The sequence below is a fragment of the Protopterus annectens genome, chromosome 7.part0 (genome assembly GCF_019279795.1).
Source record: "Protopterus annectens isolate FY-2018-M chromosome 7.part0, PAN1.0, whole genome shotgun sequence".
NCBI lineage: Eukaryota > Metazoa > Chordata > Ceratodontiformes > Protopteridae > Protopterus > Protopterus annectens.
Window position 1 is genome coordinate 1,720,663,337 of NC_056739.1, and position 12,220 is coordinate 1,720,675,556.

General features: G+C 36.7%; 1 protein-coding gene across 1 annotated transcript in view; it reads left to right on the top strand.

Annotated features, from left to right (window-relative positions):
* FURIN (furin, paired basic amino acid cleaving enzyme) overlaps positions 1 to 12,220 on the top strand; it is a 1,258,063-nt gene that overhangs the window by 893,021 nt on the left and 352,822 nt on the right. Inside the window, exon 12 of the mRNA XM_044078261.1 lies at positions 6,605 to 6,722. Coding sequence (XP_043934196.1) covers positions 6,605 to 6,722 — 118 coding nt within the window. The remainder of the gene's footprint in view (positions 1 to 6,604; positions 6,723 to 12,220) is intronic.

Genomic DNA, 12,220 nt, shown 5'->3' on the forward strand with positions numbered 1-12,220 from the left:
CTTTAGGAGCAAGTGCTGAGCTATTGAGATAGAGAATAGACTGTTTAGATTGCAAGTAGAGAAGTTCTAAGGGAAAAATTGAAGAGCAGACTTTACGGAGCCAGAAATAGTTTAACCTTGTTTAACCGGCGCTGCCCGATGGTGCTCTATGGGCAACTCCGCTCTAAATCACGCCAAAGCGCGCTAAAGCGGGCTTTATAGCAGGGGGTTGAAAAGACCTAGCAATTGACCCAAAATGGCCAATAGACTACAAGTTTCTGGCTGGAACCACTGCTCTAGGGACAAATAGGCTGCTCAGTGCTCCCCACTCCCACTGGTGAACAAAGAAGCTTCCCTTTATCCAAATAAGGATATGGAATAGCACAGGAACCAAGCCAAAGCCCAGAGATCAGCAAACTCTGAAGACTGGACTATTCTAGTTCAGTAAGGTGGGAAAACAAGATTTTTTTTTTTTTTTTTTTTTTTTTATACAGAAAACAGAGGAAAAACAGACAGTAAATGCTATAAATGCTTTTAAACGGCTAGCGCACTTGAGTGTGTTAGCCTACAGGTAAAATTAAGCAACAAATAACTTTTTAAAAGTGCAAAACAGTTAATCAACACAAAAACAGTTTAAATAGAATGCAGAGCTGTATAAACAGGCGAAAATGCAGTCGCTAAGCAGTAAATAATCAAAAAGCCAGAAAAAAATACTTAAATCGGGAAAAAGTCACTCTTTTGCTCTCTGCTGCTTGTAGAACTCTGCAGTACACCACGAGGAGCTGTGCTGAGTTGAATACAAGCGAAAAAGCACGCTAAAGCGGGCTTTATTACAGGGGGCTGAAAAGAGCTAGGAATTGACCCAAAATGGCCAATAGACTACAAGTTTCTGGCTGGAACCACTCCTCTAGGGACAAACAGGCCGCTCAGTGCTCCCCACTCCCACTGGTGAACAAAGACGCTTCCTTTTATCCAAATAAGGATATGGAATAGCACAGGAACCAAGACAAAGCCCAGAGATCAGCAAACTCTGAAGACTGGACTATTCTAGTTCAGTAAGGTGGGAAAAAAAGATTTTTTTTTTCTTTCTTTTTTGCAGAAAACAGAGGAAAAACAGACAGTAAATGCTATAAATGCTTTTAAGCGGCTAGCGCACTTGAGTGTGTTAGTCTACAGGTAAAATTAAGCAACAACTAACTTTTTAAAAGTGCAAAACAGTTAATCAACACAAAAACAGTTTAAATAGAATGCAGAGCTGTATAAACAGGCTAAAATGCAGTCGCTAAGCAGTAAATAATCAAAAAAACCAGAAAAAAATACTTAAATCAGTTATAGCAAATACAGTTATAACAAATGCTCTGAAATATACTGTATATTTCCAAAATGTTTGAGGAGGACAGTCAGAACACAAGAAGGTTCAGGCGAAAGAGAAAAAAAAAGTTTTGTTTTACTTTTTGAAAGGGAAAAAGGAGGAACAGAAGGCCTTATCAAATGTTCTCTCTGTATTAAGCAGAATGAGCTAATGACACTAGACTGGGAGGTGTGTCACAGTAGGGGCGGGCAACTGCAAAGCCACCAAGTATAACAGCAAGACACCAACAGGGAGGGAGGGTGGGACAAAATAGCCTACAAGACAGCAAGCACTACAGACAAATGAACGTTTTTAAACAGATAAGGATTTGTGAAGATACTGAATAGACAAAGTGCTTTATATATATTAAATTGTAAAAACAGTAATCTGTAAAAATAATCAAAAAAAATCAAGATGATACTTATATTTTGTAGCTCAGCTGCAGTCACAACTTTTCTAGTCTGCACTGTGTGCAAAAGACAGAAACTTTCAAGAACACAAAAGAACCAGCCCCCACTAGCCAAGAGATAATTACACAGAGGAGATGTTTCAGTTTACACAATAGCCTACCAGACAGCAAGCACTACAGACAAATGAACGTTTTTAAACAGATAAGGATTTGTGAAGATACTGAATAGACAAAGTGCTTTATATATATTAAATTGTAAAAACAGTAATCTGTAAAAATAATCAAAAAAATCAAGATGATACTTATATTTTGTAGCTCAGCTGCAGTCACAACTTTTCTAGTCTGCACTGTGTGCAAAAGACAGAAACTTTCAAGAACACAAAAGAACCAGCCCCCCACTAGCCAAGAGATAATTACACAGAGGAGATGTTTCAGTTTACACAATAGCCTACCAGACAGCAAGCACTACAGACAAATGAACGTTTTTAAACAGATAAGGATTTGTGAAGATACTGAATAGACAAAGTGCTTTATATATATTAAATTGTAAAAACAGTAATCTGTAAAAATAATCAAAAAAATCAAGATGATACTTATATTTTGTAGCTCAGCTGCAGTCACAACTTCTCTAGTCTGCACTGTGTGCAAAAGACAGAAACTTTCAAGAACACAAAAGAACCAGCCCCCACTAGCCAAGAGATAATTACACAGAGGAGATGTTTCAGTTTACACAATAGCCTACCAGACAGCAAGCACTACAGACAAATGAATGTTTTAAACAGATAAGGATTTGTGAAGATACTGAATAGACAAAGTGCTTTATATATATTAAATTGTAAAAACAGTAATCTGTAAAAATAATCAAAAAAAATCAAGATGATACTTATATTTTGTAGCTCAGCTGCAGTCACAACTTCTCTAGTCTGCACTGTGTGCAAAAGACAGAAACTTTCAAGAACACAAAAGAACCAGCCCCCACTAGCCAAGAGATAATTACACAGAGGAGATGTTTCAGTTTACACAATAGCCTACCAGACAGCAAGCACTACAGACAAATGAACGTTTTTAAACAGATAAGGATTTGTGAAGATACTGAATAGACAAAGTGCTTTATATATATTAAATTGTAAAAACAGTAATCTGTAAAAATAATCAAAAAAATCAAGATGATACTTATATTTTGTAGCTCAGCTGCAGTCACAACTTCTCTAGTCTGCACTGTGTGCAAAAGACAGAAACTTTCAAGAACACAAAAGAACCAGCCCCACTAGCCAAGAGATAATTACACAGAGGAGATGTTTCAGTTTACACAATAGCCTACCAGACAGCAAGCACTACAGACAAATGAAAGTTTTAAACAGATAAGGATTTGTGAAGATACTGAATAGACAAAGTGCTTTATATATATTAAATTGTAAAAACAGTAATCTGTAAAAATAATCAAAAAAAATCAAGATGATACTTATATTTTGTAGCTCAGCTGCAGTCACAACTTCTCTAGTCTGCACTGTGTGCAAAAGACAGAAACTTTCAAGAACACAAAAGAACCAGCCCCCACTAGCCAAGAGATAATTACACAGAGGAGATGTTTCAGTTTACACAATAGCCTACCAGACAGCAAGCACTACAGACAAATGAACGTTTTTAAACAGATAAGGATTTGTGAAGATACTGAATAGACAAAGTGCTTTATATATATTAAATTGTAAAAACAGTAATCTGTAAAAATAATCAAAAAAAAATCAAGATGATACTTATATTTTGTAGCTCAGCTGCAGTCACAACTTCTCTAGTCTGCACTGTGTGCAAAAGACAGAAACTTTCAAGAACACAAAAGAACCAGCCCCCACTAGCCAAGAGATAATTACACAGAGGAGATGTTTCAGTTTACACAATAGCCTACCAGACAGCAAGCACTACAGACAAATGAACGTTTTAAACAGATAAGGATTTGTGAAGATACTGAATAGACAAAGTGCTTTATATATATTAAATTGTAAAACAGTAATCTGTAAAAATAATCAAAAAAAATCAAGATGATACTTATATTTTGTAGCTCAGCTGCAGTCACAACTTCTCTAGTCTGCACTGTGTGCAAAAGACAGAAACTTTCAAGAACACAAAAGAACCAGCCCCACTAGCCAAGAGATAATTACACAGAGGAGATGTTTCAGTTTACACAATAGCCTACCAGACAGCAAGCACTACAGACAAATGAACGTTTTTAAACAGATAAGGATTTGTGAAGATACTGAATAGACAAAGTGCTTTATATATATTAAATTGTAAAAACAGTAATCTGTAAAAATAATCAAAAAAAATCAAGATGATACTTATATTTTGTAGCTCAGCTGCAGTCACAACTTCTCTAGTCTGCACTGTGTGCAAAAGACAGAAACTTTCAAGAACACAAAAGAACCAGCCCCACTAGCCAAGAGATAATTACACAGAGGAGATGTTTCAGTTTACACAATAGCCTACCAGACAGCAAGCACTACAGACAAATGAACGTTTTTAAACAGATAAGGATTTGTGAAGATACTGAATAGACAAAGTGCTTTATATATATTAAATTGTAAAAACAGTAATCTGTAAAAATAATCAAAAAAAAATCAAGATGATACTTATATTTTGTAGCTCAGCTGCAGTCACAACTTCTCTAGTCTGCACTGTGTGCAAAAGACAGAAACTTTCAAGAACACAAAAGAACCAGCCCCCACTAGCCAAGAGATAATTACACAGAGGAGATGTTTCAGTTTACACAATAGCCTACCAGACAGCAAGCACTACAGACAAATGAACGTTTTTAAACAGATAAGGATTTGTGAAGATACTGAATAGACAAAGTGCTTTATATATATTAAATTGTAAAAACAGTAATCTGTAAAAATAATCAAAAAAAATCAAGATGATACTTATATTTTGTAGCTCAGCTGCAGTCACAACTTCTCTAGTCTGCACTGTGTGCAAAAAGACAGAAACTTTCAAGAACACAAAAGAACCAGCCCCCACTAGCCAAGAGATAATTACACAGAGGAGATGTTTCAGTTTACACAATAGCCTACCAGACAGCAAGCACTACAGACAAATGAATGTTTTAAACAGATAAGGATTTGTGAAGATACTGAATAGACAAAGTGCTTTATATATATTAAATTGTAAAAACAGTAATCTGTAAAAATAATCAAAAAAATCAAGATGATACTTATATTTTGTAGCTCAGCTGCAGTCACAACTTCTCTAGTCTGCACTGTGTGCAAAAGACAGAAACTTTTTTTTTTTTTTTACAAGAACACAAAAGAACCAGCCCCCACTAGCCAAGAGATAATTACACAGAGGAGATGTTTCAGTTTACACAATAGCCTACCAGACAGCAAGCACTAGAGACAAATGAAAGTTTTCAAACAGATAAGGATTTGTGAAGATACTGATGTTAACTGAACTTCATTATTCTGGGCACACTTTTCATACTGTGCCCAAGTATGATAGTATCTGCAATAGTATCCTGCTGCATGTGGATCAGATGACTCCTCTCTGATTCCATTCCTGAGTGCTGCTTATTAACACTTGTCAAACGCATGGTAGACCGGTACTCCGTATGATGTGGTTTGTCACTGCTCAAATTCTAGCCATTTCTGTATATGCTTTGAGTATGTATTTTGTTGTATAAGCTGCAGGAAACACCTGGAGAGTTTGAACATTGGCAGAAGGGCAGTGTCATATATAGATAATGGACTTCCTCATATAGTATAGGTTCATTACTAGTGCTAATAACCATTAGTAACAGCTAGAGGTTCAGGCGCATAGGCAGCGAGACATTTCCCTGCAGTGCATTTGAATGGGGACACATGGCTGAAGTGACGGTCAGCTGCAGAGAAATATGGCTGTTTGCGAATTCCCTGTGGACAAAGAGAAGAATGTGTTGTCATGCCCACAACTTCAATAACCAAATGCACAGGATGTGTTGTCATGCCCACAACTTCAATAACCAAATGCACAGGGAGAAAACAATGTCCATAGTCCCCAAGAGAGCACGAGACAGCAGGCAATATGGCAGGCATCAGCAGCAGGCTGGCCAGAGGACAGGTCAGTGGCAGTAAAAATGCAGTGCACAATGGGCACTGCTTTTATAATCGGTGTGTCTGGACCACTACCCCCTTCACAGTGTCTAAGGAACATTACTTAAAATGCATACTGGAGCATAAATGTGACTGCAGTAGCCTGCAGGATTTCCTCCATGCTGTAGCACACTACTACATGTTGTTGTTACATAAGTATGTACTCTACACTGAGCACAACACTCATTACTACTTCTGCTACCATGCATTTGGTTATTAAAGCTGTGAGCATGGCAGTATGAGCTTCTCTTTGCCCACAAGGAATTTGCAAGCAGCCATATTTCTCTGCAGCTGAATATCACTTCAGCCATGTGTCCCCATTCAAGTGTACCACAGAGAGATGTCTCGTTTCACTAGGCGCCTGAACCCAACAGCTAGTTCTGATGAATTCCTGTATTACTTTGGGACAAAAGCACTTAATCTATTAAAGTTAATCACATTTTTTTTTAATGGAGAGCTGCCTGTTCTTTGCGAGTGCCATAGATCCCATAGCATTACTGTGGCATTCTGCTTGGTTGTTAGTTTTTTTGTATAATGCATACACCTACATTCCTTTGGTTCCTAGTGATTACCTGTGCTGTTTGCTGTGTTTTGAGTAACCAAAATAGCTATATTGCCATTATTGCAATTCTTTCTGAATATCGATTTTTAGATTCTTAAAGTTCATAATCAAAACAAACTGAAATGTAAATTGCTAAACACTGATATATGTTCAGCTATTTTTTAATTTATTTTTTTTTTAAACAGTTAGCCATTCATATGGCTATGGCCTATTGGATGCTGGTGAAATGGTTAAATTGGCCAGAAACTGGACAACAGTTGGTCCACAGAGGAAGTGCGTTCAAGAAATGTTGACATCTTCTAAGTAAGTATACATTTTGCTGTTAATGTATTTTTGATGTTTTTGTAGCTGTGATTATGGAGGAAAGGAAGAAGACCTCTTTTTAATAGGTACTAAAACGTGTTTAGAAAAAGTAAAATTGTTTGGAATTTAACTTAATTGTGACATCAGTGGAACTTTCCAAGATAGGATGCTGATAAACAGCTTAATTTCAGCTCCCCCAGTGTGAAAAAAGAAACTGATAGATACTGGCTAGTAATTCTACAAGTTTTAGTAAGCTTCATTTTCTGGCTAGTAAGTACTTTGCCTGAAAGCCTGCAAAGAAGAAATTTAGAGAGCCTGAAAGAAAATCCACTACAAAAGGTGGAGAAAACACTGACTGGGAGGAATCCTGCAACTATTCAGCAAAAAGCAGTTCAAGCTCCAACTCTGATACAAGAGATGGCTTCTAATAATTTAGAGGAGAAAATAAATCAAATGTGCTCAGAACTGATTAAAAGAAATGAAATGTTGAAGGAGTATATAAACTCAAGTAAAAGGATGGAGAAATGGAAGAAGCTTTAAACACCTAGTCAGATAAACTGATAAAACTGCAAAAAAGCAGAGGTAAAATTGTAAAGCCTGACTTGAGTATAATACTGCTCAAGAAGAGTTGTTTCAAAAAATGGTAGCGTTAGAGCATGCAGAGAAAACACTGAGATCTTCTGCTGTACCACAGAAACTGGAAGCAGCAGACGGTATTAATTTTATGAAAGCACAAATAAGTAGTTGGACTAGTATTCCATAGCAGGATTTGTTAATTAAAAGGGCACATCATATTTATGCTCCAAACATGGCCACAAGAAAGCAGCCAAAGCCTGCTTTAGTGAAGATGCAATTGTACTATCAGAAAAAAATGATCCTGAGAAAACTGTGGCAAAAGGGTAAAGTTTTAAAAAGTGGAGACAGTAGAGTGTTTGTGGAAAATGATTATTCACTTCTTACCAGGCAGACGAGAAGTAAATTTATCCCTGCAATCAGGGAACTTCTAGAGGCAAGTGTAAGATTCAGGCTGCTGTACCACCTGTTTTCAGATTTTTTTTTCCTTTAGGATTAAAGTCATTTTTTGATGCAGAACAGGCTGAGGAAATACAAAATTTTATCCAACAAAAAAGTGAGCCATTAAACAGAAGGAGACTCTTCTTCTCATTCTTCTCTTAATAAAGCTCATAAAAAAACTTTGCCAGTGAAACCTTTTCAGTGTTCCAAAGGAAATGCTTGAGAAACAGAAGAAAGAACAGGAGGTGACTACCTGAATCTAGTGTACTCTGGACTTGAACCAGAGTCTAGGATTGGGGGATGGAGATGAACAGGAAGAAGACCAGCAACACTGACATTGGTGAGTAAATGTGAGACACTATAACATTTCAGTCACATTTGTGAAATATGGCTTTACAAGCAAAAGAGGCTGAAAAAGATTCAACTTTTGTTGACTTTGTTAAACAAGTTCAGGGACTGAAGGGCATATGACCTACTTTGTCATTAATGTTTGTAAGAACACTAAAATTAAAGAAAAGAAAAAGTAACTAAGTAAAAAAAAAATCTTGATATAAATTGCATGTTATATAGTAGTTTCAGGGATTGTTATGTGATAAAGATATTATTCAAGTATTTTTTTGTTTGTTAGTTTTAAGAAACGTAAGCATTACAGTGTAAAAAAAGACAAAATGCTGGACAAAAGTATGTTTGTTAATTGTAATATCGGGCTGTTGGGGTAAGGGATGGGGGTGTAAAAGTGCATTGATTATAAGATATGTATAGTTCAGATGTTTTCTTTTACTTTTGCATGGGTGAATGTCTAGATTAATACCCTTGGCTTAATCTAATAAGATTTCTTTTCTGTGAGTGAGTGTGCTTTAAAACAACAGACCAATGTGAATGTACAAATTTTCCTTTAGCAACTAAATGTTCAATGTGAGGTGAAAAGTCTCCAGTTGAGAGCAGCTGTACATTCTGTTATGTTTTTATGGAAACAAGCTAACTGCAGCTGAAGGCAATAGATCTTGAGACATCTGGATATTGCTGAGAGAAATGTGAAATTGAAAGGAACATGGGCAAGCAGCTTAGTAAAATAGTTTGAAATGATTGAAATTGAATAATAGAGCAGTTTTTCTAGTACCTAAATTCTTCACTGTATTTGCTATAACAGTGTATAATTTAGTTTTAAGAACCATGTATAATTTAGTTTTTCTTTAAAGGTAGCCGGGCCACTTATTCTTAAGGCTAAAAAGTTAAAGTTTTCTGAAAGCATACAAGTTTTTTTCACCTTTGGAAGGGAAATAAAGATGAGACAAAAACAGATGGCAATTGCTGCAAGTAGGAGCATAGGCTGTAACTTGCAACTTACTATGGATAACGTTCATTTTAGGTTAGGTAATGCCTGTGGATGCAGTTGTAGACAGGAACTATCAAGAGAGTTAAGCTTCATTATTTGAGGATGTACATCATTTTGTGCATTTGTTTTAAGTTAATAAGTTATAGGGTTGTTATGGGGGGTTTTGTTTTTTGTTTGAGGGTTTTCATTAAAACAAAAAGTCTTGTAAAATGTGACATAGCTTCAAGTGGGAATGACAAGAAACTGTGTAAAAGATTAACCTGCCAAACATAAGTGCATGCATGTAACACAAAAGCTGGAAAAATGCATTAAAAAGCTGTCATATACAGTAGGTGGGAATAACACCTTCGTATGGCTGCACTGTTCATATTATTGTGCAATGAGAATGGCTGCTAAGGTATTGATTAGAAAGTTAGAGTATTGAATTATATTAAGAAATGCAGAGTGCAAATAGAAATGCTACAGGAGACACATTTGGAAAGAATTGAGCATGTGAGTTTAGTAAAGAAAGTATTTCAGGATAGATATTCAGCAGAATGTCAGGGACATAGGAAAAGGGGGGAGTACTTGTACTTATTGCTAGAGGAGCTTGAATAGTAATAGAAGTGGGAAAAAAGATAGGGGTGGATTTTTGGCAGCGAAGGATTATAAAAGTGCTATTGCAGATCTTAAGAAATTTTTAGGAGAAATAGCTTTCAGGAAAGGGCATTATTTATAGGTGAGGACTGGAACTTGTTTTGCGAAAGTGAGGATGTGTCAGTGGGTCTTAGAAAAATATAACAAAAGAAGGTAGATTTTTGAAGACATTTATGAAAATATTTGGCATGGAAAAAGTGCATTCAGTAGTAGGAACACTTGAGAGAATTTACATGTTGTTCCCCAAGGTACAGTATAATAATTGGGCTAGACTAGACACAAGTTATATTTCACAGGAACATGTTCATTGAAGAGAAAGCTTTGACACTCATCCAATAAGTGTTTCAGATCATGCACCAATAATAACTGAAATAAAAAATGAGATCCTGGCACTTCCCCACCTGCCTGTTAAAAAGAGAGGAATTTAAGAAATGGGTACTGGAAATTATTCAAGAGTTACTAGGGAAGATAGAAATTTCTTCAGAAGATGTATAGTGAGTGAGTGGGATAAAATGAAAGTGAAATTTAAAAATGTGGTAGAAATAAAAGAAAAAGAGAGTTAAGATGTAACAAAACTTTTTAGAAGGGTTGATAGATTTAAAGTATTGCAGAATAAGAGGAGTCTCACAGAACAAGAAGAGGTGGAACTGCAAAGTGCTAAAAAGAAACTAAGATTGATGTTAAGCAGCTGACTTGGTGTAATTTTTATTCATTCCTCAACTGTTTCGGATCCAATCCTTTGATCCGACTCTGCCACTTCTTCCAGATCGTAGAACACTTGAACTTGTAAGCTCATCCCTTTACCAATAATGCCCATAGTCACCTTACATACCCCAGATTTTGCTTACCACCATAGCGTAAATCTGTGAACTCCCGAGTTGTGAGTTTTCAAATATCTTAAAAAATCTGTGAGTTTAGTCATTATTATTATTATTCCTTTACCTATTCTGATATTATACTTAATGTCTTTGCCTCCCTTTAACCGTTATTTCATTATATAAGCTTTTCTTTCTTCCCATATTCTGAGTATATGTATATTATCATTGTTGGTATTCTCTCTCTTTTTTGTACTTAAAGTAGAACCGCACCACAGACTAAAAAACATGTTTATTTCATTATAGTTTGGTGTTTCCTACATTTTAACACCACTCTGGTACTATTTACAGATTTTTAAATATTTTTATAAGTAATTTCTGAGTTTGACCACATGGGGCTGGCATCTTGAAGTAATTCTGATTGTTTAGTCTGCCTGTAGGTATCCCACAATGCAGTGCTTGTCTGTAGAAAAATTGCATCACACAGGCTTCTTTCTTCCTAAAGCTCCTGTCACTGCATTGATTTTACATGCATACACTGCTGTCTTTCAGTCAGTTTTAAGTAGCATTTCATGCCATTCAATGACTACTTAAAACACACAGTGCATATGCCACAGAACAGACTCTCAAAAGTGCTTTTTACTGCTGCTAAATTACAGACTCTTGTGAAGGCTGAATTGTACTGCTTTGACTCATAGGTTCATTGGTGTTTAATACGCTAATGACCACAAGGGCCTTTTTAAGCCTAGCCACACATCCAAAAGTTCTGACAAGTTCTGATACCCTTGATAAGTGTAAGCATGGGCCTTGGTGATGAATCATTTACAGGTTACCTGTGCCCATTAGAGACATAGGTGCCAAACCAGGGATGAATTTACGGTTTTCCCATCCAGTCGTCCAAGTTGCAGTTGAATTGGGTTAGGGAGAAACTAAGCTTCACATGGATGGGGAATTTGTTCCATAGATGGGGTAGTCTCTGGGATACATATGTATGTCTCCAGCAGGTCCTATTTATATCACAGGCAAGGTTTAAGTCTTTAGAATGGGTAATTCTGGTGCTGTTTGTTTTGTGGATTTGCAGGAGGTCTATTAGAGTGAGGTCTGGCAATGCCCTGTATGCCAGGCATAGATCTCCCCTCAAAAGCCTGTAGGAGACAGAATGCAGGGATAGGGCCTTGAGGTGGTCTGCATAGGACATTTTACTTATGCCCTGTATTCTTTAGTGAGGAACCTCTGTGGACGTTTCAATTCTTGTGTATGCCTGGTTAGATGCATACCAAAGGGGGCACTGTACTCAATGATAGGTCTGATGAATGCCGCATACAGTGGAACAATGACTTCCTTGGACTTAGATGCCATACCTTTGTTTGTACGTTGCGCAGCATAAAATTATTTCCTCAACACTGTAGACACATGATGGTCAAAGGCTAGATTATTATCTGTGTGTGTCCCTACGTCCCTGACTACTGGGTCAACTCTAAGGGGTTTGTTGTCAATATGATAGTTTCCAGGGATGGATGACTTCCTAAATGAACTGTTATGCATTTCTTGGCATTTAGTTTTAGTCCATGGCTCTTACACCATTTGCTTGTCTGTGTCAGCCCCTCCTGGAGACATTTGTGTCAGTGTGGGAATCGGTGACAGCTCCTAATTTGCAATCGTCTGCAACTTTAGTCCGCCAGAGACCACTGACATTG